Raw genomic sequence first — 27,959 nt, 5'->3', positions numbered from 1 at the left:
GCCCTGCCTATTTCTTGGTGGAGAGCTGAGCGTCCACCTCTTCCTCAACCTTCAGCACATGCCACTGGGCGATGGGTCTCCTGGGGTTGGCCAGCATGTCGGACCAGTGGCGCAGCTCCGTCCCCGAGCTGTTGAGCCCCACAAAGACTTTCCCGATGGCATCATTCTTGCCGATCTTGTCATAGTCCAGAACAGTTATAACAACTTGCACTTTCTGCAGAATGAGCAAAAAGCAAGAACATCGTCATCAGCATATAGAGGGTTAATGCTCATTTACATCCGGCAATGTTAACAGTGACTAAATTTTGAATAATTACTTTAATCCATATAAATATATTCTATATAAGTGTATATATAATATACTAGTTTAGTATTAGCAGCAAGCGGGATGCTGAAAGGGTCTCAATTGTTGTGTTGATCTTTATGAAAAGCTCCTGAATCTCTTCTGTATTCCGTGACAAGCTGACGTGGTTTGCTAGTGACGCTTTTGTTAACGCCGCGAATGTGCTTTCAATCTGAACAATCAACCGACCAAGTATTGACATTGATGGTTGATGCATAGATCAACTTACTGCTGATGCTCTTCATCAACATCTTTTGGGCGTTCACTCATATTTACTGATTCTACACTGCAATGCTTCCTCTGTGTGTTTTTTCCCATAATTCTTTTTTTTCTGCAAAGTTATGGTTCCTCGGGGTGTTACACTGCTTATGCTGATGACCTAGTTTTTTTGTTTTGTTTATTTTAAGGAAACATAAAAAGCTCAGAGGCTTGTGCATCTGAGAATTTTCCTGCGAAACATCAACTGGTTTCAGTGTGGTTAGAAGTGTGTGTATATATACACAAACCCTGGTGAATTACTGCAGTGTGCACAGTAACATACGTGTCTGAAAGTTAGATAATGTGCATTTATGTGTATAAAGTAGGACGCAGCCCTGACTTTGAACAGAAGAGGAAAGCACAGGCATTCAGACATGAATGCTCATTAACACAAGCTTAGATTGCAGACTAGGTCACAATTATTTTCTGGAACACAACACGGATAAATTCTTTGATCCACCAGTATCCCAAGACTGAGCGACCGTCACCTGCGAAAGGAGAGTCTATAATACGACAGCATTTCTAATACACCATGTAATGAAATGCCATCAGGATTAGCTGGTTTTTAAAACCACAGTTCACCTTCATATTTGTAATTTAATCACGTTTTCTTCGATTGCTTTTTTCTTTCTTTTTTTTGTGATAATTATCACAGACCAGTCAATACTGTTGTCCTACCTGTATTCACACTGGAGAGATTGATTTACAATGATAATAATAATCCCATTATGGGCAACTAAGAGCTTAACAGTTTGGGATATACACTCATTAAATTGCTTTCCGAGAGGGAATGGAGTGCAAATATCAGTCTCGTGTTTGAGATATTTCTATGACAGGCTGTGCAGGATATATAAATAAATCAGGGCATAAGAGGGGGAAAAAAGTAGATATAAAACCTCCGTCAATTATTCAATTATCATATTTTAAATGATTGCCCAGACATAGGCAAAGGATAGCAATAAAGGTAAGGTAGTGCTGGACGATGCTCATCACAACGACTATTTATTTGCATATGTTTATGGAGAAAAAATAAAAAGCCTGTTTTCATATGACAAAACATTAAGACTTGATTTATATCAACACAGTTTAAATTGAATCCAAGTCTCTCCCAGCCAAACTCATGATTTGTGAGCGGCGACGGTCACAATTAATTTGAGTCAATTATTGTATTGCCTGAAGTCAGAATGTCGTTCATTGCTATTCCTGACAGCTACTGTTTATGCATTAAAACAAAAAATAGCCTTCACATCTTGAAAATACAGCATTTGTTGTCATATAATCATGGTGTGCATTAATTGTTCAAAAGCAGCATTTAATGTTAAGTGCTGAAGTGCACAAATGGACGGGGGATGTACCTGGATTTGTTCAAATGGAACTTCAAAGCTGAAGGACTCGTTGTAGTAAGGGTTGAGGGTGTTCTTCTTGATTGTCGTCTTCTTCTTCTTCAGCCTCTTGCCATTTTGCATCAGATGGATCTTCACGTATGGATCTGCAGAGGAAATCAAAAGAAATCTTGGTTAGTAATAATAATGCCGTCATTAAATATAACGATCGGAAGCATTAATAGCTCCAGAACCAGCATTGGGTTATGCTTAAAAGTCTGCGCCCGAAACCTTTGTTTGTATAAATCAGTTAATTAACCTTCCTTATTCAAGAGCCTCATTTTCCTGACTGCCTTTTTTTAAGTGGCACCCAAAGTGGTCTGCTTTGTCCATCCTCATCCGCTCTCGGGCAATCAGGCAGCGTGCGCGTCTGAAAACTGTAATCCCTGTTCATGACGTGATGCTGCGTCCCTCCTGATTTGGCGGCAATTTCCAAGGAGTCAACTCAACTGGAGAAGAGGAGGGTTACAGAAAAACAAACAAACAAATGGGAAGGCACCAATCTCCCTTTCAAATCGTGAAACAAGTACAACCTCCTTGATGCAGTCGTCAAAGTCTGATTTCTTGGGATAATCAGGTTTATATCTTTGGTTCTACGCGACAAAATTTGCATGACGGACTCCTGCTGTTTGAAAACTCAGATTTACAGTAACGGTGCATCTTCATGCTTCGTCCAGCTTCCTGCAATGGTCAGACTGACTAATATTATTCAGCCCCATTCTGACATTAAAAATAATAATATTTTCTGCCACCTTATCACCATATTGAAGTTTCAGTTTCTTAAAATCCATCATCTGTTTTTCAGAGACTTCAGACCACTGCTGTTTGATACTTTCTGCTCATCACACTTCTATGCATTTGTCTCCCAAAAATGTAACACACCATGCTTTTCGGGAGAAAACATAAATTAAACTAAGCTACCTCTCATTGTTAAAAGAAAAAAAAAGATGAAGGGAAAAAATAGGCCACAGGCTTGAAGCGAAAAGAAAACGAATATTGACCAAACTTGAAGATTTTATTTCCACATGCAGACTCCATATCTTTTACGACAGCACGCTGCTTGAGAAAGACAGAAAACAAATAACCACAGTAATCTCTGAGATGCTAATGAGGTAGTCGCTCGCCTGAGGCTTGAGCCTCAGAGCGCTGCATCGCAATGAATAAAGAGAAAGAATTTGAATCACAGCTTATAATTAGTTGTTGAAACACTTCATGCTCTGATAATCTGGATTTATCTCTGATTCCCATATGCACAAAGCCTTTTTACGCTTTCATGTTTTTTTTAAACTCGGGAGCTGTACTGAAAATATATTATTTTAGCTTGAATTTCTGGCAATAGTAAAAAAAAAAACTGAACAGGCTTAGCCCTCTTAATCTTTTATCCCATTTATGAGGATGAAGAACTGATTGGAGACAGGCTGGTTCATCCAGGACAGCTGACATGAACACAGAGAGAAGGCCACACAAACAGAATAAGAGGGTAAAAGCAGGAGGAATAAATAGACGAAAGCGACGTGTGCAAAATGGCAACATGCTCCTAATGGAGTGGGTGTCCATTATTCCTCTCCCGCTGAGAACTAGAGTGGTGGGATAAGAGAACTGCTGAATGAGGTCGGTGTGTGTTGTGACTTCGTGGTGTCCAACAGCATCTAAATGAGAGCTTCGGCAGCATAAGCTGGGATGTTTGCAGCAGCAGAACGAGCTCTTCAAATAAATAAAGCAAATAAAATGTCTTGGATTCTGAATCCGGTTATCTGGGTTATCTGTATAAGCAAAGTGTCTGTACATGCTCTTTGTCTCATCGACCGTCGGCGGTGAACTCTGTGGGCAGACCTTTGTGTCATCAGGTTCACAAGAGATCTAAAGGAAGTGAGGCTGATAAATGGCAAAGGACAACGGGGGGTCCGGACGACAGATTCAGGACTTAGAAGATGCATTAGAAGATCCGTTTCGAAATTGGAATCATAGCATTTAGTCATTTTCTTCAGCCTGACTCATTTTAAAATGATGATTTTAAAGGGGTCTTAAATATGAATATATGCTAAGACAGATGTTAAACGCCATCTCCTTATTTTACTTTGCTTGTTTGTGCTACTCCCTTTCCCCTCGCTGTTTGATCTTTACCAGAAATGCACAAGCTTGTCAGCTGTGATATGTATGTGTCACTGGACACAGCGACATGTGCTGAAACACATCTGTTACAGCGGCTGCTGCAGCAGATTCAATGCGTCTCATATTGGTAACCTCGCTAGAATAAAACACAATGTGACAGCTGAATGGGATTACTAAAGATAACCCTTTCTCAGGCTGAGAAAAAAACAAACAAAACACGCACACACACACCTGTGGCGCCACATCACTCCCATCCAGACAGCCCTCATCTTTCTGGTCAGCAGATGAGAGTTCTGCATTATTGAGTCTTGGGAGGTTCGGTGTCCTTCATATCCGGCCCAATTTACCATCTCATCCCAGACAGGTGTAATCTCTTCCATTACATGGATGAATGCCAGCGCTGCTGACGCAAGAGCGCCTCCTCGCCTGCACGGAGGCTTGCCGACGCCATCCTGAGGGTTACTCACCCGAGTCCTGGATCTCAGCCATACTTTTATGAGGGGATTCACTATCAGTTGTTCATACATTTCCCTTAGGAAGCTCGACGCGGGTTTCTGGATAAGTGATGAGCTTTGGGATAAATCGGCTGGAGAGTTCAGCAGAGCTACGACAAGCCGTCTAATTTTAAAGCGGTTACTTAGTTTGTATGTCACACTGTGACTAATTGCCAGCCTTGGACTATTTCGGTAGGACAGTACCTCTCACAGTTGAAGTATCAATACTATAGTATTTGCAGAGCTTCCCAACGCCGAACGGAGAATCTGTGTCCTCCTCTGAAATCACTGCCGGCTGTAGTCGTGTGTTGCCAAATGAACGCCGGTACATGCAGGGTTAAATACAGCCTGACTGTCATCTTAGCTTTCCACCCATCATTTTGGATTTACCATGGTGGGCGCAGCCAGGGGTGACTGTCGGTTTAGTTTTACACGCTCAGCTTCAGCGGTGAACGGCGGCGCACACCACACAAGCACGAGCCTTTACAGTGGATTTCTCCCGAGGTGCGGAAACCGGCTTGAGAAAATGCGATTAAGGAGATCGTAATGATGTTTCATTTGTACAATGAGAATCTTAATTATCTGGGAGCTCATCTACTTCTAATTATATGCAGCCTCTATGGAAATTGTTTACATCAAAGCAAAATTCTGACAGAACTGATGCAGAAAAAAAAGAAGGATAAAATGACTTTCGCTAATCTCTTTCAAAATACTTTCTTGTCTCAGGGTCTGTTCATCATCTGGCCCGCCGCTTTACTGACTCGGGGGGGGGGGGGCTCTCAGTTCAACCAGAGAAACAGGACAAATAAACCCTCCATGCGAGAGGCTTGATGGCGAGATGGAGCTCCAGGTTTGGCTTCATTACCGCCGCCACGGCGCCTGTGTGCCTTGATAACCTGCCTCACAGTGAGCCATTACCTGGTTTGTGTTGCCTCACCGCCCTCTGGGAAGTCTCCAGAGGTACAAAGAGGATGGAACAAAAACACTTCTGTCATCCTGCCTTTATAAACCCATTCTGCTGCTCCCATTCTGAGACGCTCCAAGACATCTAGCCTTTTTTGTCCGACACACATTTGAGTCAGAGTCACCTTTAATGGCGTAGGAACTGAGGGATAGGCTGTAGTCTAGCAGATTGAAATGCAAAAAAATCAAATATGCCATTTAAAACTGAAAATGAGCGCAATTTCTGTTGCTCACGTGCCAAAAAAATAATACACCTGTCTGAGCTTGAATGAGTTTCTGGAGACTTTGACAATTGCTGCAATTACTGACTTTTACAACTCACTTTGCAAGCTTGCAAAACTCCAAGCTGCATCGCCCACTAGAGTTTACCGGATGCATTCGAATCCGATCGCCTACGACTCAACATAATAGGCATGTATGGTAGCGATACATTGAGCTAGAGTTGGCTAAAGCAGAAAGAGGAGTGACTCGTCTGCGATGAGGCTGGGATTATTTCGAGACGACAGCTAAAGAGTATGCTGCTCGGTGCATCACGACAGTTAAGTAGCAACGATCCCGAGGAGCGCCGAAAGTCAATCTCTCTTTCAAAAAAAAAAAAAAAATCCTTTCAAATGTCTCTCCTCGTAAGAGACGCGGCGTGGAGATGGATTTGGAGGGATGTTTCATGAGGAGCCAATCAAAAGAATTATTCTGATTATATATTGGTTAATGATAATACCCACATCTTCCTCGGTGAGCCGTAATTAGACATGGTAAACAGGATGACAATAGAGGAGAAGGCTGATCCCAGGCCATCAATTAGCCATCAATTACTTGTCCTCCTCCTTAAGCTCCTTGAGCCGCCCTGTGCGCGGAGGCTAATTATTGTTATTAAGGACCTGCACATTATTTCATCCATCTGCTACAGTTTTAAGTCCATCATCGACACAGAAGAAAAGGCCCAGCGAACCGAAATCAAGAATCAACCACGGCTAACGGTACTTCTTGGCCGTGTGCAATTAGAAATATGCTATTAGTCTGCGTTAATAAGTCAGCCTAAGACTCACAGAGCAGCGCGCGCAGATAAAACGTGCTCAAATTAAACATGGCCTACAGTAGGTGGTGTTAGGCTGACAAATTCACACCCTTTTCATTCTGATTAATCAGAGCGGTTGACATCTTACAACGTCGACAATCCTATGATGCAAATGGCAGCAGGAGAGGTGCTCTTTATTTCTTTATTTCTTTTTAACCAAATGGCTGCTTGCACTGCTCTGATAGATGAAAAGGAGCTTTTAATGTGAGCGTGTGCCACCGTGCTTGCAGGATGTTCAGGCTCATACGGACACTGGGCTGTCAAGCAGAAAGGAAGTGGACCCAGGTGCGTGGTAATTGCAGCAGAACGAGTCGAGGCGGGAGGGAAGTGCACACTGGGGAATATCAAATGAAATCCCAGACGAAAGTGAAAGGAGATGTGGGAGGGAGGGAATTTGCATTTGTTTTTCTGCGTCTGCATGTGGAGCTTGTCTGTTCAGCTGATCAATATTGCGCATTAATTTCAGCATTATGTCACAAGAGTTTGTGGTAAAGCCTGTATGCTTTAAGAAAACAAGTTATCTGCATCACATTGCACAAAATCAATCCGCTTAAATACTGGTTGTCATTGCCATCAACATTTGTGCCGCTTTTTGTGCAGCAAATATCGTCTGAAAGCGCACGCTGTGGCCCTATTTGCCGGCCTGCCCATTTACAGAAATTAATCCAATCTGAGAGATGATCTTTCACTTCACTGCAAATGAAAACTTCAAAGGAGCAAATGTCACATGGGCCCTTCTTTGATTGGTGGAAAGAGAGACATGCCCCACATTATGAAGCAGTTCCATTTCCTCAGAATCTGAATATCTGTGCAAAGCCCGACCTTTAAGGTTTGTTTTATTGGGAAAACTCGGCCAGAGACATCTCTGTTCATTTCATAACTGTAATTATGATCGCTGAGTTGTTTGGGCGGATGTTGGTGGAGTTACAGGAAAGGCAAGTTCTGTGCTGCAGTGCATGTATAATTACAGACAAAGGGCATGTCAGTGGGAAAGTCAGTGGGCGCACACACACACCATTACAACTCTCCTCACCTGACAAGCCTCCCACATCCATTTTCTTCAGGTTCTTGGCCTCCAGAACGACCACGGTCAGCTTGCCAGCAGTGGGAACGTATCGCAGAGAGAAGCAGATGTCACCCAGCTTCTCTTGCTGTTGGACAGGCAGAGACAATGCAGAGGTGAGAGCCCTTCTGGATGAAGGGGGTTTTGCTGATTTTTGTTTTTATCTGGTGCTAATCCCCTCACAGAATGCGTGATAAAAGCTGCAGGCATCACTGCACCTACATGACTAGTGAGCCTTAAGGGACATTAAAGGTTAAAGTACAGTCGACTGGGTTAAGGAGTTGTTTACAGAGAATGTCCAGTCTGAATCAGTGCACATATGCATGCTATTTACATAAAAGGCTGAAAGATGCTTTTAGTACATACATTTTCATGCAAAGTGGAAATGGACAAAGGACACATTTGCATTCATATTTCAGTGATATAATGGGTAAACCAAAAACACTGCAGTAATGGATGTATAGTGAACATATATCTCTTGATGTCATAAACTTTGCTTTTGTTAACTGGGATAATCCCAGCTACTGCTCTGAGAACAGTCTCCAGCAAACAAACCCCTAAAAACATTGAACAGAAGCATTTATTAAATGACAAGTGTTAGTATAAATGATAGTAACACCCCCGGAACATATGCAGGCCCCAATAAAAACTAAAACAGACGAGACATTCTTCAGAGACAAGTATGCAAAAATAACTATTTCATAATTCACTTGTATTCACGGCATTCTGCTGATCAGCTCACAGCTGTTCACAAGGATAATCATTACGTGCTCCAGCTGTCAATGAATGAATGGAAAAACGATATTAGAATTAAAGGAACGAAGCATCTTCAACAGGCTAAAAGGAGAAACTCTAAACAAACAACAACCTTCAACAAAAAATATCGACCAACTGAAAAGAAATTCTTGCAACAGAACCCTGCTAGAGAGATTCTGCCACAAAAAATGAGTACCTGTATAAGCATATGTACTCACTAACCTGAAATGTTGCATTTTTACTTACAAATTAACTTTAGTTGTCAAATAAATGTTCAGTACTATGTTATTTGTACAACATTTACTTGCGAATTGCAATAAGTTGTGGTGCAAGACTTCGTCAAATGTGTTTATTTACTTTGCAACAATGAGTGGATGTGACAAAAGGATATGTTGCACACTGTGCATTCAATTTGTACTATACTATACCTATATGATGTATACTATTTAGAGTACTACTGCTACAATCACTTTGAAGTCGAGGATTTTATCTGATGTATAAAAAGGGGGTTATTTCACGGAGCTCTGCTAGTGATGCGTAAAGATGTGAATAAATGATCAGAGAGCAAAAGAGATTCAAACCCTATTTATGGTGGCAGTTAAGAACAACGTTCCTTTGCCAGGTTTTTTGGCCATCTGGTTAGAAATGGAGGATTTCTAACCAGATGGCCGCTCCATTTGGAGGTTCTCCAGGCAAGTCCAACTGGAACGCGACCCCCTAAGCAGACCTAGAACTTGGTGGAGGGATTACATATCGTATCCATCGCGGGAACCCCAAGGGATCCCCCCCCCAGGATTAACTGGAAAGTGTTGCGAGTCTGCCCTAGACCGTTTAGCCTGCTGTCACTGCTGACAAAATCAGATGGAAGGACTTTGTTTTAAATCAAATCAATGTAAACCTTCCGGAGTCACGTCCAAACACTTGCAAAACCTTTTTTTTTTTACTTTGCTCCCATTCCTGTAACGGATTTTGTATCTTATTTCAACCACAATGATCTTAATACCAGCACAAACTTGTTTGTTACTCATCACTGCGACGGGAAAGTATTGACTTCAGCCTCTTAACTGGTTCAAACGAATCACGGCACAAACTTCACCATCGTGCACCGAGCAGGGGGGCGCTTCGTTTTCGTGCCATATTCCTTAACAGGAGCAGCCGACAGCTGCGAGGTCACGTCTGCTTTACATGTGACCATTCTGAAATGAGATTATGAATCAGAAACAAACTGTGCCAGGAAATCAACCTTTTGTTTTATTTCAGGAGTCTTTCATCACGTTCCAATCAAGTCCTATTTTCATGCCAAATCAGGGAGTGGGAAGTAATTGTGGAGTGTTTTGTATAGTTAAAAAAATAAATAAATGACGGGTAAAAAGTCACTGAACACAAATCATTGTGTTGCTCAGAAGCAATCTTGTTTTCCATGCAGCTGCTCTTTGTGCATCTACTTTAATTCTGACTGAGAAAAAGAGGATTGTTCCAGATCCAGATCAGACATATCTACGAGTATGAGAATTTATCCTGTTTTTCTCACATTTTAACCTTAATTCTTTTTTTATTTTGGCAGAAATTCATATTTCTTGGCCTGTTGGGGGCAGTTATCTGTATGCTACTCCCCACCCGTCGCTTGTTTTGATATAAATATGTAAGAATGCTCCAATGCTGCATGATCTCACGACCGCTTCAGTCCCAACTGTGACTTTTTAACCATTGTCTTTTTTTTTTTTAGAACTCATCAGTAATTATGGTTTATGGATTGATGTAGTTTTATTAGTTGTAAACCGGCGTGCTCGCAGACGGGATTTAATTCAATTTCTCTGATTACATGCAGTAACTTTTTATTTAACATATTTATGTACTTCGTGTATTAAAGGTTGATTTACTGCGACTTCTGACGATTGTGAAGTTTCTATCGTTAAAAATCGCCGTCCCGAGGGAAGAAACCTATTGGAAATTCCTTCACATTGCATATTCGCTTACTGGACAACAAACAAGACCAAAGAGGCAATTAGTGCAACTTAGCAGGCGTAAACGTTTATCCCGGTTCTGTCCGAAGTTCAAAACTACGCCTCCGAACAGCTTTAAGGCTCAGTGACTAACATGCTGCGTCTTGTTTGTTTAAGTCAGGGGCAGTTCTCGGGTTACTGCAATGAAAACGCTTTTTTCTGTTCCATGCTTTCTTTTTCTTTTTCCTCTCATCCACTTTTTAACATTTGAGAAACAGCTCTTCCATTCTCCATGGACAAATGGGCTTCACAACAAATACTATGCAACTTAAAATAAAAATTCCATAGTACAGTATGTTTTGGCTGAAAACATTCTCAAATCTTTCGTGAAATTGCCAGGTGTAGTTGTATGGCCAAATGTAAAGGAAGTTTAGTGATGCCATTCAACTCAGACAGCGTTCGATGCTGTTATAATTAACCTTTGATTTCAAACCAAAGTAATGCTAAAAATGAGGTTTCCCTGGCAACATGTGCAATACCGCCATGACATTTACCATGAAAATTGAATCTCCTGAACTGTTGCCTGGAAAGTCACTCTTCTAATGATTAAAAGGGAAGTGTGGACACCTGATTAGGCGACATTTCCAGGAGAGATGGATTATTTCGGTCAATTCAACACGTTTGTGATTCGAACGCAAATAGCAGCAGACTAATCATCGAAACAGCAGCGACCAGATGTGCAGACTAGGCGGGGGAGGGGTGACACATCTACCTACTTAACATTTTTTGAAATCTTATGCCATGTGTCTGCCTGCACAGGCTTCATGATGAGTCTCACCTCCTCTTTCTCGGCGCTCTGCAGATCCCGCCACTCCTCCGTTATGTGGCTGAAGTCCACCTTGTTCATGGTCACCTTGATGTCTCCAATGGCGTCGTGTTTGGAGAAGCGATCAAAATCGTACACCGTCATCACCAGCGTCTTTCCACCGAGCTCCACGTAGGGGACCTGAGCAGGACGGCAACAATAACGGTGACGGCGCTGTCTGCATCAAGGCATTCTCACGTCCTCACCCCAGACATTGAATGTCTGCTGCCTTGCAGGACTGAGATCAAAAACAGCTGCACGCTGTATTAATCCCCAACAGCTAACAGGACTGCAACTATGGATGCTGCTCTGATCAATTTTTTTTTTTTCTTACATCCATTGAGTTTACTTTGAGCCAACATTTCCAGCAGAACGTGACGTGGAGACGGGACTTTTCATATATGAACCTTTTCAGTTTTACGTCACGCTACACGTTAGTCTCACGACTGCGGCGTTCACTTCAAGTCTCTTTTTCTTCTGAAAGCCATTCATGCCGTCTACAATTAATATCCGCATGCGCTGTTTAGTTTGGTGTAAAAATGAAAGACGGTGTGTGTGTGTGTGTGTGTGTGTGTGTGTGTGGTCGTGCTGCTGGATCTCTATACAACAAACTCGACTGTTTATTTAGAACAACACCGTTTGAACGGAGTTGCAGACGTGCAGATTTACGCATGGGCTTTAATGCAATCCTTTACAACATCTATGCAAATCTTATTGTGTTCATTCAGTAGAGTTTATAGGGCTGATGTATATTAAAGAGTCTCCACTGTGAAAATCTTCAGCAAAGTAATATGCGTGTACTTTTGGTGTGGGCAGGTGGCGGTGAGGGCGACTGCTTCCAAATCAATTGCTCGTCTTCCAGTCGCTGCCCTGACTAATGGCGTTATCAGTCCTACAAGACAGACCGGGTAAAAGACAAGTGTGTGTTTCGGGGACCATGACACTTGTGATCATTAATCGGTTTCAGTTTCTTGAACAAAACGCATTGAATGGAATCGACTTTTTACGAGACGAAAAAGAAAAGCAACACAGATAAGACTCCCCGGTTTATCTCCCAAAACAATCTTGATGGTGCTTCTTATCGCCCGTCTCGTTCTTTCTTCTTCTTCACAGATTTGTAATTAAGTGTGGCAAAAAGAAACACACAGATATCAAACTGCATTATGCTTAACTTTTACACCTGCGCCCCTTCAGCGTCGGATGTTACGTTACAACCCCCCCCCCCTCACGGAACGACAGCCATGGCTGAGGTTAGAGCCGGCACGCAGCAACGCTTCTGCCCGTGCTAATACAAATCATTGAGACTCAATGTGTGTGTGTGTGTGTGTGAAAGTGTAACTGTGCGTGTGAGAGATATTGTCAAGAGCTTGTTCATGTGCCAGCTGGTTGCTGTCTCCGCATCTTTGCAGCATTCAAGGCTGCATGCAAATCAGATTGTCAGTGGAACCAAATGATCTCCAGTAAAAAGATGAAAAAAAACGAGAAGAGCTTAAAATACCCAAAATGTTTTTGATCATTGCGTATAAAGAGTACCTTGAAGGTGAACTGCTCATTGAAGACCGGATTGAGGGTCTTCCTGTGGACCTTAGTTTCAAACTTCTTCTTCTTGTCAGGCAGCAGGTAGACCTTTACATATGGGTCCGATGTGCCACCCATGTCCATCGCAGGCAATTCTGCTGCCTGGATGATCCCCACCATGAGCTGAAAGAGGAAGATGAGGGTGAGAGAATGAATGCGAGACAGCGATCGACCCTCCGTCAGAGAAACCATATCTTCGATAAACCCAATGCTTTTGGGATAATTGCTTTCAGGCACGCTTTGAGAAGAGAATGCTTTAATCCCTCGTCTTTGCTGTCGCCAGCCATCATTCCTTTGTGATTGCGGCTTAAGAAATGTTTCGGTGCCATTTTGTGGGGATGAAATATTCGGAGGTCGTGAGGTGGTGGCGGTCCGGATGTGTCAAACGAGAGGAGCAAGGCCAGTCCTCTTCACGCAAGGCCAGTAATTGACGGTCACAAATGTGGGCTTGGGAAGCTGATGGACCCGCCAGTCAGTACCTCCTACTCAACGGCCTCTCAGGAGGTCCAGCTAGTCAGTCAATCAAGTCCCTATCAAGCAGTCATGAAGCAGCAATCTGGAGGCCGAGAAGGGCATGTGGCCTTGAAGCGCTCCAGCTGTCCGGAGCTGCATCAGTTTATCGGCGACACAGCGGTGAACAATAGAAATTATGAAAACAATATTACAACCAAGCTGAGGGAAATCAAGGATAGAGAGAATATATATATATATTTATTTTAGTTTTGTTTAATGAAAATAAAAAGTAGGATTTTAAGATTTTAAGCAGAGCTACTCTGAATAGTTTTAGATTTGAATTACAGCCGTATGGACAAATAAATGACACTGAAAAAAAAGACAAAAAAAAAAAAGCACATTATAAGTTAAAACATGGCCATTACATAAACCTATAATAAAAAAAATAATGAAATTGGGCTGCTAATTATAACAGTTTCTTCATGGCTAAATCCTAATCGTCGCACCTATGAAACAAAAACAACAACAACAACAATAAAAATCCAACTGTGTGTTTGCACATCTGGGAGATTGTGTTTAACTAAGGACTCAGCCCTCTAACAGCAGTGGAATTAACCTCTCTGTTTGAGCGTTGCTCTCCAGCCCATTGAGCGGCACGGTGGACACAGGGTGGCAATTCAGCCTCTGGCATGTTACCTTGGAGAGCTTTGTCCCAGGGCATCATAGCTCATGCCGTGACCGTTCCACACACATACGCACTTTCCAAAGACCATTTGATAGATATTGAAGTGCTTTTGTGCTATTTCTAGGTCTCGGTGAAACTTTTAATGTACTTTTAAAAATAGGTAAAAATCTAATATCTCAAACTCGTTCCTTTTTTTAACGATTGTGAAATTGACATGCTCTGGCCTGGACACATCAGGTCTGATCTTGACCTACAAAAACAGCAGTGAAAATGATAACAGTGCTGGAAGTACAGGAATGATGCTGTAATTCCCTTCCTGCTGTGCTGAGAGGCCTCTTTGTGGTTCATTTACTGCCTATTTGCCTGATGTAGCCGTTTCGTCACTCCCTGGCTGATTTGGATGCTTTCCAAAGCCCTTTCATCTCATTAGTGTGTAAAACCCAGAATCATCAGCACCGAGGGCAGCAGTCATTTATGGTGTTTAACCGACAGAAACAAAGCTGAGACTCGTTGCTGTGAGGAGCCAACATTAATCTGCACATCTTTTCCAATATCAGTCTCTGTGCCAACACAAGCCAGAGATTCCTTCTTTTTTTGTGTGTGTGTGCCGGGGTGGAACTTTTAGAAATCTTTCAGTCCATCATAGGAAAGTCTATTAATGCAGTGCATAATAGAGTCACGGTGGGGCCTCAATGAGGCATGTCATTTCATTTTTGAGACCAGATGGCATGCATATGCTGCTATTTTTCTGCAAGCATTTACTTAAACATTTGGGATTCATACATATGGTTGTAACTTCATTAATTGTCATGGAGAGACTCATCCTACAGGGCTTGTACATTTCTGAATTTAACAGTCACGGTAAATTCACGCAACGATTGGCAGGGGAATGTGTAGGATTTGTGAAAGTCGGAAAGACCAGAACCTCTACTTCTTCTGTAACTTTTATAATACACACAAATACGATGACGCTGTCCCTTTAGAAACAATTCTACTGCCTTGCTACTTCAGAGAGCTTTGAGCCCTCCCCCTCTTTCAGATGTCATTGCACCAAATGCACATGAGCTATTCAGGAATAACTGAACTTTCCACCTTATAAAAGGAATCCAACCGGACCAATCACCTGAGCTTGTTCTACTCCAGCAGTTCCATGGCACTCACATTTGATTGCCTTCGCCTCAAATACCAAGGATTAAATGAAATAAAACTTTTTCTTGAAAGCAGCTGCATCCGTCACTGAGCTGAAAGTGGGTCAGATGAACAGTTTGCCTTCCCGGGTTTTTAGGAGCGTATTTAACTCCGGAGGCAGCTGGAGTGCCGATGAGCCCGGGCCCAGTTCCTCTGAAGCCACTGTCACAAAGTGTGAAGACTGTCATCCCTTCATTATATTATGCAGCTTATTACCATTGTAATAATAATGAGCCTCTTAAAGAGGCCTGCCATTGCCTCCCGCTCGGTGACACATCGACTCTGTGAAATGGAATATTGTCCACGTGAAAGCGCTTTTCATGAAACAAGTCATTTCTCTGAATTAACATAAAGTAATGGTGCTGAAATGGACTTTTGGTATTTACTGTATAATCTCCGTATTGATGAATATCACAAAGATTAAACGGCAACAAACACTCATTCCTAACCACTGAAGGAGGCACTGAAGTGTTTCGGTGTACAGTTGGGGAGATGTACCTGCGAGTCAGCACAAACCGGAGCAGCAAGTGCTACTGTCTAATCTCACGCTGTCAGTTCTGTTCATAATGGAGAGTTAGCTAGCCCGGCGAGAGACAACGCTGTGCTTGCGCACCGCATCTATTATCTGTCAGGCAACATCTGGTGCCAGGAAGCTGACGCGCTTCCTCGTTCGGCTTTTTAAAAGTCAGACGCTGGAAAGAAAGAAAGCAGATGGAAATCTGCTGGGGCTGTTTTCAATCAAGTAGAAAGAAAGCAAGAAGCAAAAATAAATACATCCCAACGCTGCCTCAGTGACGGATGCACAAACTCGACCGCCATGAAACCCCTGTGAGATTCAGTTGACAAGCTTCAGTGACCAATGTGTATTTACAGATGTGGTGATGCAGCCAAAAGAGAATGTTGGAACGCTGGACGGGTCTTTGTTTACTCTCTGGAGGGAAGACGTTGGACCGGACCGGTCGGGTGTGACCATACTTACGAAGGAGAACCCTTTCACAACAACGACACACACGTTGGGATTCAGACAGCGGAGCCTTACCGTATTCTCTGTGAAATTATAATCCAGGGAGTATTGTAATTTGCCAAGTTTCTGGTCCTCCTTGGGCTCGGCTTCTTTCTCCGTTTCAGTCAGCCCTGTCTCTGCATCCTCCTCATCCTTCAAGGCCTGAAGGAGACACCCACCAAGAGTCAGTGCCGCCTGTTTGTCTCTGGAGCTAGCACCCAGCCAGCCGTTCCCCGCCCAGGTCCCGCCACTGGACCTACTCCTGTAAAAGCTGCCACTTGTTTTATGTTGTGTATGGGAGAAACAAGGGGAGGAAGGAAGCAAGCACTAAAACGACATAGCAGTTAACACCAGGACATGCTCTGTGATGCACTAAAGCCCCGGGGCCTGGTCCCCTGATGAGGCTTTTCTACCAAGTTCTGGATGTTTCTGTCTAAAGGGAGGAAAGATCAAGTGATGGCACCAGAGATGAGAGCAATGGGCAGGCATTAGAGGAAGATGGGGGGGACGGGGGGGACGGGGGGGAACATCATAGTAAGACAGTTCTGTTGATGATACTCTTCAGGCAGATCAAGTCTCACACATCTCAAACGGGGAAGTGTCTAAAGTGGCAGCGAGGCACGAAGTTGCACTCGCGCTAGCTGGCACTGGAGGTAAAGGTAGCAGGTGGTGGCATTGGTGAGGGGTAGTGGGAGGAAGGGTGGGGGTGGAAGAGTTTTTGTTGTAAGACCCACATGCGATTGAAGAGGCAAGGACTAGTTCTCAAGGTCATTCATTCATTCAGCGTCAAAAGTTGCTCTCCAAGAAGTCTCTTTCGTAGGCATGCAGAGCATTCTCTGTCGTACAAACTGGTGCTCTTATGTGACCCCCCCATTCTCAAGTCTGCTTAAGCCCCTCAGACATACGGTCACGATGCAGTCAGAACTCCTGAAGCTTTTGTGTTAGCCCCTACATCGGTAGTAGCTAGAAGCAACATGCCAGCAGTGGGTGGTTGGGTGTTGGAAAAGGGATTGTAATGGAGATCAGGGCCTGCTCCTATCAGTTTTTCAAATTGCTCATGTCAAAGCAAAAAGGATGAACAACACTGATTGGTTTTAATATTGTCCAAGGAGCCACTTGATTTCCGCCTTTTGGGAACAAAGCAACATTAAGTTGTTGGTTTTTAGTTTTCGGTGACAAGTGGAGCATGTAAAATGATCGAGGAAGCAAATTTATGTGATTTCATAAAGTTAATCCAACTATTTTGCATCCTTGCTCTGGGAGAGGTGGGATTTATTTCAACTGGGTTGACAGATGTGAATGCAAATGCCACTGTCTGTCAAAAGCGTCCTTTTCATCTGCGGTATCCAAAGAGCATTTACTTGTAGAGCCTCTCAATCATTCCACGTTTTGCTCACTCCCACTCGTTTGAAATGCAAATTGAGATTCAAAAGGCAGGAGGACTTTGGCTTGGCACAAAAATCAGCATGGTTCAACCTTGTCAAAAACGCACCCAGTGTTTCTCTCATACATATATATGTGCATATGCAGGTCGTACGCACATATATACAGTAGATATACATGTACTGTATGCATAGTTACATATATTTGTCTCTACGGAAGTCAGTTGTTTTCAAGAGGCTACAAAAATAAAAAAAGAACATCATAGCAGCAGGCTTAAGAAGATCCAACAGCAATAGGGAACCTACCGCCAGTGACCATCCCGAACAGTCATCAGACACAACACAGATAAGGAGGACATAAAAGGAAGAAGCACAAATTAAAACAACCACACACAGGAGTTAACACACCAGAGTCTGGGCACACCGGGAGAAATGACAGCTTGCATCGTATCTGGCATAAGCTTAACGGCACCAATAACAGCGGCCCCTTATTTTGATTAATGGCTATGCAAAAAAAAAAAAAAAAACTGGATCATTTAAAGGTAGTTTTAGACAAATTGATGGAACACTTCCTGTAACGAGCTAATTAATGCTCTGCAACACAGCTATTTGATTTTGAAGCTCCCGACTGATGTTTGCTACGTCACGAGAAAATAAAAGTATTTTAACATTTGATCTATGCTGTCTTATACAATTAAAAAAGTCAAAGCATGAAAACACGGCCAGGGGTTTCTGTCGACAGTTGGTTTCTGGAACCGTTTGTGCAGCTTTCCACTGAGGACGGCAGCATTATGATGCTCTCCTGGTGCAATTAGTGCAATAACACCATCTGAGGTGTCAGCATTCTGCTGCGTCGCCAGTTTGCACTGCTGAAAGTTTAATTAAACCCCCTCCAATTGGGTGATGTCATTTCTCTGGGTGGATACCACTTCATTACACAGCAAACGTTACTCACACTCTTCAACAAGTGAGCAGGTCCTCATATGACAAAAGGAAACACCCACAGGGTGAAACAAAGGGGTCAAAAGAGTAGAGACTGAAATGTTCTCTCTTCAATCATTTTAATTACTTATTAATTCTCCCGGAATTAGACTGAATTCTGAATCTTTAAATTAAGTGAATTTAAATATCACAATAAGCAATACTGCATGTTTTTCTTTGGCAAGAATAAAAGCGCAAAATATATTCGGTGCAGAAGCAGCCAATATGAGCTTTTTCGACAGGTGACATTTGCAGCAAATTCATTTTCACGTTGATGGAATTACCGCAAATTTAATCAAAGAAGTGTTAAAATATTAAAGAAAATGGAATGCAGCTAAAATGAAAAAAACAAAAACGAATATAAATAGTGAATATTCTTTAAAGATAATTCTGAACAATAATTTTTCAACTTCTAGCAAGACAATATGCACAGAAGATTCAGTAATAAATAAATAAACAAACTAGCATGAAGAGAGGAAATTGTTTCTCAAAGGTTTTTACCTCAGTTTTGGCTCCATCCTTGACGTCCTTCATGTTGATGGCATTTTTGCCCTTGTCTTTCCCCTTCTTTTTGTTTTTCTTCTTGAATATCCATTTTTTGCAGATGCAGAAGCAGCACGCCAACACCAGGATGATCGCCACAAAGGCAATGGAGACGATGGCCCATGATGGCACTGAGGAAAAAGAGAGCAGAGGAACGGGACTCGGGTTCAACTGTAAAAAAAATGACATGTTGCTGCCTCTTCCAGAGAAGAGCACAGTATTCCGGTGGAACTTGGCCAAAGCTGCATTTGAACTGAGGTTCCAGAAAGAAAAAGATAATACAAAGTGACAGGTAAGATAAAAGTTGGATCCTGCAGATTTGGCAAGCCGACTCAGCACCAAGCCAGAGCCTGGGTCCGTCAATGAGTGGCAGACTTCTATCGATTTGTCCTGACCAGCAGGACCAGACACGACTGCCAATTTAGTGGTCGTAACAGATGTTGGCATTTTACACTCGTCATTTAAAGCAAAGATTTTCAGACCGCTTCAGACACGCTTGCATCGATCACCAGCCACGCTGAATTTGCTGGAACTACGGTTGGTGGTAATTTTTCTGAGTCAGCATGCGCGGCAACAACAGTGGAATAACCATGACAAGGCAATCATGTCAGTTCATGGGGGTTTGTCACACGCCATCGACATGCTCTCAGTCCACACAGAACCTTGAAAATAATAAGAAAGAGGTCTTTTGTGTTGAAATGTGTGCCTGAGAATAGTTGTATAGATAGCAAGCTTTATATGCATAACCCTTTCATCCACTTGCAAAAGAAGTCTAATCGCATTGAGTGAATGAATCCTCAGCATTTAATTCAGCCCAAAAGAAAAGAAGGAAGGTCTAATCTTGTCCCTGTCATTATGCTTTCATGCCACAAATGATATTTTTTGTGTGAAGGATGTTATCTAACCAAATGGATAGGGCTGTAGCCTCTTGGCTCATTAGACAAAAAGCCCTAAACTGTTTTGGTTTGGCAGCAGATAAAGGGTGACTGAGGAATTGGTGTTGTTCAGGTTCTTTTAAAGCAATTTAACACTTTATGCATGCAAATTAATTATATTTTAGATATTTATTTTTGCGAATGAACTAAAATGAATATTTTGTTTAAGGTGCATTTCAAGAACCTGCTCGGTTGGATTTTTATGATTTAAATTGTTTTCACGATTAGAATATTGAGAAAGACGTGTGAAGGGTGGGATGCGCTTCCTGCACAGTGTGTGAAAACCCACAGACTCAGCTCAACAACACGGTGACAGCCATCTGCAAACACATGACACCTATCGCCACTGCAGACAGCAGTCAGCTAGTGGTCCCTCAGGCATCCACACAGGTCCAGCGCTCGCCTCACAAACACACGCTAACACACTCTGACGGGAGAAGACGTACCGGTAGGTTGTTTTTAAGTGCAGGAGTAATACAGCGTAACATTTAAGTCCAGATGGGCTGAATATAATGAGAGACCTTGAAGCAAGCGTCTCCCTTCAGCAGGCATAATAATAATAATAATTTTAGTCGTCTCCAAAAGCACCTGGCGGCTCACCCATCATTTTAGGAGAGAGGACTATCGGACAAAAAGTCAGTTTTAGGTGTTGTCTGTGAATATGATTCTGAAAGTCAAAATCATTGTTGACTAAGGCAATTTTGAGTGCAATACCTTCAAAATGGGGGTGGGGGGGGGGGGGGGAAGACAGAAATAACAATCGATTTATTGAGAAAGAAAAAAACACACAAGCAACGTCTGTAGAGATTAGACTGACAGAAATCAAAAATCTGACCAGGTCAAACTCTAGCCTGTTGAAGACTTAATCCGATCAACACCAAAAAGACTCAACAGAATGGGAATAGCATATTACGGTCTCTGACTTTGGTGATTTTTGCTCACCAGCAATCAGCTGTTTTTTTTTTTTGGTCGAGGTCTGATGGGAGGGAGAGAGAGAGAGAGAGAGAGAGCGAGAGAGAGGAAAAATCGATGCTCTGTTGACAAAATCAATAAGCACTCTCCTCCAAGGAAAAACAGTGAGTGATGCCCTAAAACAGCTTCAGGATCCGCAGCTTTGGCCTCACCTGGTTAATGGAGGTAACGCTTGCACGGAACTTCTTTACAATGAGTCACCCAGAACTTTAAAAACATTCAGCGAGAGCGGGAATTATCTGTGGGCGAAGGTCCTGTTTGTTGGGTTTAGAATTAATTTACATAAAGAGGATTAACTCCTAATGCATTTGCTCTTCTTTGTCCCGTGTGATGAATTTCAGTGGTATCTGGTGGTGAAGCAGCAAATTTGTCGTCCCTACAATGACGACTAAAAAAACGTGATGACAGCCTGATGGCCACCAGTAGAGACAGGAATAGCTTTTTCCATTCCGGTTATTGCAAGAACAGCTTGGTGGGCTTTGTGGAAGAGGACCCCCCCAAGGGCAGTTTAGGTTTAGTGCTCTGACTGAATGGCACTCTGTAGAAAAAGCCTCATTCCGTGGGCAACAACAAACAAACAGTATCAGAAGATTCTTGCTAACAAAATATTCAATTTCTGCAACTTTTTAAAAAGCTTTCATTAATATCTTAATATTTAAACCTCTACACTCAATGAATCACTTACTAGCTATAGTCTAGTTGTACATTAGTAATTTCCATTTGTAAACACTTACAAATATTCATGAATTGATTCTAACAAAAGTCCAAATTTCCAATCAGCGAAATGGAATTTTCCCCAACTAACGTTATTTTTAACTGTTTATAACTAAACTGTAAAACGTGAGGACTGAGGAGATAATTTATTATTATTTACTAAGTCAAAAGGTCTTTGAAAGGTGTGACAGGGTTGTATTTTACGCCAGCAAACCACAGAAATAAGAAATCTCTAGCGAAATCTAAATAAATGCACCTTAAATTTCTTTTTCATAATCCTCATCATCTACACCTGATGAAATGCAATTTCAAATGCAAAGACAAAAACAACCCTTATCTTATTCATCAAGTGAGCGCCTTCCATTGAAATGCAACTCTGCTCAACTTAATTAAAGGAACCCGAGTCCCAGAAAGCAATAAAAGCATCCCCTAATTAACTACATTGCGTCATTGCTCGAGAGAGAAATAGAGTGGAAAAGAGAAAGAGAGCGAGAAGGGAGCGTTGCCAGCATGCACCCGCCTATCTCGACGTTTAGTTAGCGCATATATAAGAAAATAAAACTGTCTAAATATTTACACATGCACATCGATGATACTATTTAGATTCCACTTTGGGATCGACATTTCCCAACCTACATGATTTTTTGGTTCAAAGCTCTTTGCGAAAAACCAACCCAAGATCACAGAGCCCTTTTGACAGACTAAAAAAAAAAAAAAAAAGAGGAATCGAAGCCAGCTGTTCCTTCTTGCTGTGAGGTAGCAGCAATTTAACCCAAAAATGTAACAATTAAAGAATAAAGAATTTATTTCTTTTCCAATTCAAAGAAAACTATTTCCAGGATGCAGGATGTTTACATGCATTTTATTTCAGCCGAATTGGAAAACGTAATTAGCCAGAAAGCTTTCAGCCCATCTGATTTTTCCACAGATAAACTATATATTGTCTGGCGCCATCGGAAGCTCATGAAGTCTGAGCTGCGGAAGGAGGCCAGAGAGCAGCGGCTTCGACGTAAACCAAAAAGACATTCTAAGACATTCGCCTTAGAATTACAGTTATAGGAAAAGGAATAAAGTACATGAAGGTCGGTGAGTCATTCTGTTGGTTTTACTGTATGTTCCAGTGAATGCACAGTAGAGAGATAATTCTGAACTCATGAGGAAAGAAAGGGAGAAATCTATTTCATACGACATGGACTATGATTTCTTTTATTCATACACATTTTTCCATCTGTTGAGGAAGACCTTGTGATCCAGATAAAAGCGGAATCCACCTCCCTGGTCCGGTGGCATTCAAAAGAAATTGTGTGTCTCGGTCTTTCATATTACATCTGGGTTACATCCACTTGCAGCAGGACGCACTAATCCAATGCGACGGGACCCTGTTGGTCAATTAACCTTGACATTACAGCATTATCTTCTTATGCGTATGAGAGCGGCTCCGTCGCCGCCCTTTCCCAGCAGTGGCTTGTTTGAGCAAACAATACGACAGCAGGGAGCATCTCCGCACTATTGCAGTGATAACAGGGTATTTAGCAGCCTCTGAGGCCTCGTCAGAATTAAAACTAGATTCCTTTTGTACCAAAACAAGGTTTAATTAAAACAGGGACATCCATCTCTTTGTGATTCAGCAAAACATATTTCTATTCTGTCCGCTGCATTATTCTCATTTTTAGTCACTTCCAGGAAATCCCATGAGTTGAGATCGAAAGATAGTTTATTGTCATCGCATAAAGAAGAATACACAATGGCATTTTGTTTGGCTGTCTCACTTAATACAGCAGCAAACACTCAGTCCTCACCGAAGTCCTTTTGTTTGTCCATGTAAATGTAATTATGTGTGATGGAAAGCTCCACTGTTACTCATTTGATGGCTACATGTAAGCCCTAACTTCTGAGAGTAGACCTGAAAAAATTAACCAACGACTCACTCAGACACTGCTTGCTTGTTTGTTTGTTACAAGCGATCGATCACGCAACTTCCCACTGAATACTAGCAATTGATTTAAATGTGAATTTGTCCCGCAGGATGTTTTTTGACAGAATACCTGCAAAACTAATAACATTCCCTGGACATTCTGTTTCACGAAATAACAAATGCTGGCAAGACAAAAAACTTAAATAAAATGGTAACCACGGAGACCAGAGAGCACCTATACCCGAACCAGCATAAATATTTGTTATTACACCAAATAATTACACAAGAAAATATACAGCACGTAAGGCGGTTAGCTTGGCTGCACACAAACTTTTAGTTTGGAAGGAAGGAGCTGTCAACAATACAAATCAAAAGGAAGGACCAGACCTCAGAGTAGAAATGCTCCTCTAAACAGGGAAAACATGGTTTAATTCCAAACACGACTTGTACCATGATATCAGACTTCATCAGATTTCATGAAAGTCATGTTTAAAACATTTGAGTGCATCTTGCGTGGAAGAGAAACCACATTATTCCCTCTCCTGAAATGCCAATCACTTGTCTGCGTTATTTGGAGCAATGACTGCTGGAGCTGGCAGTCATGGATCAAACAGCCCCCGCGCTCAGAGGTTAATTGTTATTGGGAAGTAAAGCCCTGGGTGTTTAGAAAACTTACTTAGGAATTCAATACACTGGTTTCCGTTGAGGCACAACATGGTTTACTAGGATTACAGTGTGTTTGTGTGTGTGTGCACGTGCCTGAGTTCTTGTTTCTCTGGAAGAGATGGCTCAATCATTGACAAATTGAGTAAACACTTAATTTTTGTGGCAGATAGAATAATTGCTCACATTTTGTGTAATTGTGTTGATCTATTTAAATGACCACCTACTGCCTCTTGTTTGCATCGTTGCAATCAAAGCATTTCTTTACTCCTCCAAATGCTCATGCATTTTTTTTTTATTTAGCGCATTAATTGCTACGTCGCACAGTTTTATATTGTTATTATTAAACATTTAAGCAGAAATCAGACTGGGGGAAAATATATATATATATAAAAAAGAAAGAACCATGTTTAGTGTATCTTAAATCAACACAATTCAGAAAGATTGAAAATAAAATTGGCTTCTTTCTCGATTGCTTCAGCCATCGACCGGCAGACGAGGCAATATCGCACTGCCCACAGCGTCCTGCAGATCCTGATGGACAGAAATTCAACAAAGAGGTCGGGTTGACAGCTCCAGGTGACCAGCTCCAAACCTGCAGGGCTTAAAAACGGGGTTATAACCCCAGTAGGAACTTTCCACAGCAGACACTCAGCTCCTGCTCTGTCTTGTTAAATCTGCACCTACTGTCTCCAGACAGTATCGATATTCCTCGCGGTAAACAAGCCAGGACATTTATCAACGTTTGGCAGCACTGAGGAGCAGACTGGCTGCTCTTGATCCAAGGGATGGAGTGAGAAAACAGTAATTTAAAAGCCTGGAAAACGGATCGTTTTTCTGTGACTCCAAGATCATCTTTTGCGCCTTGGGTACACAAAAGAAGCCACAGTATTAGTTCTTCTCCAGATTACTATGCCAACATTGCAAGGCAATAAAGAATCACCTATTTTTGAAGACGGATGGAATTTCCCCCCGAATTTTCTGCACATTATATTTTTGGAAAAAGAGAATATGAGCGCTGGTGTATGCAATTTGTGTTGCTGCTGAAGAGAAAAACACCTTACTTCCAAAGCCATTTCCTGCTGCAACATTACCCGTGCGTGAGCTAGTGCTTACATCTATACTCCAATTTATGTTTTTCCTGCATGGTGTAATGACATCATGCGATCATATATCTCAATACTGCAATATTCCCCTGGCATGAATATGTGGATGGAGTGTTTTGGTTGGAGGTGTTGGTGATAAAGGGAAATCAGGTTTTTAAAATGTGGAAATGAAGACGCAGTATTGAATATGCACGGTTAAAAAAACAAAAAACAGACACTCCGGCAGCAAATAATAAAGCCGATCTAATTAATGTAACACGCCGTCATGTCAAATATCTGAATTAATGCTGCCAGATGTTTATTATCCACTTTAACAGCAATTATTTCTGTCATAACATCATTTAACTTTGACAATTCATCCGACTAATTCAAATCACAAGAAGCGATGAATAAAAGGAGGCAGGAAAACCGGCGTATTAAAAGGAGCCACCTGATTCGCTGGACGTCTCAGTAAGAGGCGACGGGCTACGCCGAAATTTTCACTGAAGTTCACTCACAGCAACAACCAAATCATTTGGTCACGGTTATGCCAGAATCACACTGAAGGCTTGGAATACATTTATGTCCAGATCATTTGGAATCCGAGAGTGTAACGACGGACACTTTGAAAGTATTTGCAACGGCTGCTAAAAATCTTCATACGCTTGTTGGATGGTTTGACATTCATTACATGCTGCTGTGTTTGAACTCCTTTCCTGGCACGCATTCCTGACAGGACTAGTTTACATCTTAAATGGTATTTTGTGCATTTATGTTGGGAAGGTTCTCTTTAAAAGTTTTTTTTTGTATGAAAGGTTTATTTGTTTTAAGACACAAAAGAAACTGCAAGTGCCGCCAGATTTAAATATGCTCAGATTCCTGTATCAGTAATAATCTCAATACATGGAATTAGTAGGAACGTAGAAAGGTTATTCTTGAAAGTATACAGAAAAACGGTGAGAAACTGGTTCCCTTGATTTGTCTTTTTTTTTTATTTCTAATGTCGTGCAGTTTGTAACGTTAAGAAGGTCGTCCTCGTATTGTGCTTTTTTTTGTGTATTTATTTTTCAGAGAGGTGCTGGGCTCCTCAGCGCTACCAGTCACACATCAGATGGCAGACACTCATCAGTTGTCGCCCTGGTAACCAAGAAAATGGATGATAGGCTCTTTCTGACTGTCTCTCCACAACTTCATCATATATTATCATAAAAGAAACTGAAAAGCCAACCTGTGGGAGCAGAACACTTTACTGTAGCCACAAATGTTGTTCATTTATCAGTTTTAAATGCTGGTCATCATCCTTTCAAGCCTCTGTTAACAAAGGAGCTGGATATATATATATTTTTTTCACCTTTCCATTTCAGTACGTGCACAGCACCATCAAACAAATCTTTCTAGTACCACGTCCCAGTTACTGGACAGAATTAATTAAAAAAGGATGAATGACTTCTGTGAATGTTGGCAACTGCTAAAACTAGCGCCACTTTTAAATATGAATTGTTCTGCAGATTGTTTTTAGAATAATTGTTCTGGTCTATAATATTTTAAAAGTAAGTCAAACCAATGATCAAAATATTAAAATTACCGTCGCAGCAAAACAAAAACAAGCAAATGATTTAAGTTTTAAAATGATGGCTAATTATAGAGGAATTGCTCTCTTCTTCTAAAGCAGATACACTTACGTGGGATTTTGTTAAGCTCGTTCATGAACTTGTCCTTCAGCTTGGAAAAGGCCTCGTCCTTCTCGCTCGTTCCCGGGCCGGCCATGTTGGTGGTGTTGGAGCCAGTAGTGGCGGAGGAGGCGTCGGTGGGCTCGGCCACCACCGCCGCCAGGGCTTCCCTTCGACTCTCACTCATCGTGGAAAAGGCTGGAAAGCCAGCAGATGCTGGAAAAACGTAAAGAAGGGAAACAGAGTGGGTTAGTTCTTTCTTTTGTGCGTGCCGCTGTGACAGATGCGCGTCAGAAGCAGAGCTCTCGCCTTGTCAGATGACTGAGTTGATGCAGACCGTGTGAGCAGCTGCTGGCTCAGCCTGGGTAAACATCAGCTGGGCTCCAGGATGAATTGGCCAGCTCACTGGATTCAGAACAAAGCTACTCACTCATTGCTTAAACTCCAGATTAACATCACAGATAAGAGATGAAAGTGATTATTTATTACTCTCACAATACCCAGGCAGTAAATCTCATCACTGCTCCTGGATTAAATTCAATTATGGGATTTTACAACTCAATCAGAAGGGGCAGAACTATTTAACTTCTTTCTTATCTTTTAACGCCACCCTCTGTGTATACAGCAGAGGTGTGTGTGTGTGTGTCCATGCATTTGGGCTCTGTGTAGAGTACGACAAAGAGCAGGAGTCATATGCCTGATCGTGTACCGCACACCATCACCTCTGTAGGATGATGGTTCCACATGAAGTTTCCACACCATTTCATTAATTCCTCAGGAGACACTTAAAATGTATCCCGTAATTTATGACAATCCAAAGATCTATAAATTTAAAATATATATTCCATGCAATGAGCAGATAACTGTGCTGCGTTTAACCTTTAACTTTAAATAGATGGAAATTGAAAGGACACTTTTTCTTATTAAAACGTTTTTTG

General features: G+C 41.9%; 1 protein-coding gene across 1 annotated transcript; it reads right to left on the bottom strand.

Annotated features, from left to right (window-relative positions):
• Positions 1-7: 7 nt before the first annotated feature.
• On the bottom strand, positions 8-27,208 carry syt1a (synaptotagmin Ia). The gene is made up of 8 exons (XM_068755007.1): positions 27,034-27,208; positions 19,026-19,198; positions 16,198-16,323; positions 12,788-12,955; positions 11,228-11,395; positions 7,661-7,778; positions 1,957-2,090; positions 8-214 (listed from the first exon to the last, which is right to left on the bottom strand). The coding sequence occupies exons 1-8, from the start codon at positions 27,206-27,208 to the stop codon at positions 8-10; spliced, it is 1,269 nt and encodes a 422-aa protein (XP_068611108.1).
• Positions 27,209-27,959: the final 751 nt, after the last annotated feature.

This window comes from Brachionichthys hirsutus, chromosome 22, assembly GCF_040956055.1.
Source record: "Brachionichthys hirsutus isolate HB-005 chromosome 22, CSIRO-AGI_Bhir_v1, whole genome shotgun sequence".
Taxonomy (NCBI): Eukaryota; Metazoa; Chordata; class Actinopteri; order Lophiiformes; family Brachionichthyidae; genus Brachionichthys; species Brachionichthys hirsutus.
Note: the sequence above shows the minus strand (reverse complement) of the source record. Positions and strands in the feature narration are given on the sequence as shown.

Excerpts from the sequence above, each read along its gene's own strand:
- syt1a (XM_068755007.1), bottom strand. The coding sequence starts at position 27,208 with ATGAGTGAGAGTCGAAGGGAAGCCCTGGCGGCGGTGGTGGCCGAGCCC. Across the intron at positions 19,199-27,033 it reads CGAGCTTAACAAAATCCCAC|TGCCATCATGGGCCATCGTC; the intron begins GTAAGTGTATCT and ends CTTTTTCCTCAG. Across the intron at positions 7,779-11,227 it reads AGAGCGCCGAGAAAGAGGAG|CAAGAGAAGCTGGGTGACAT; the intron begins GTGAGACTCATC and ends CCTGTCCAACAG.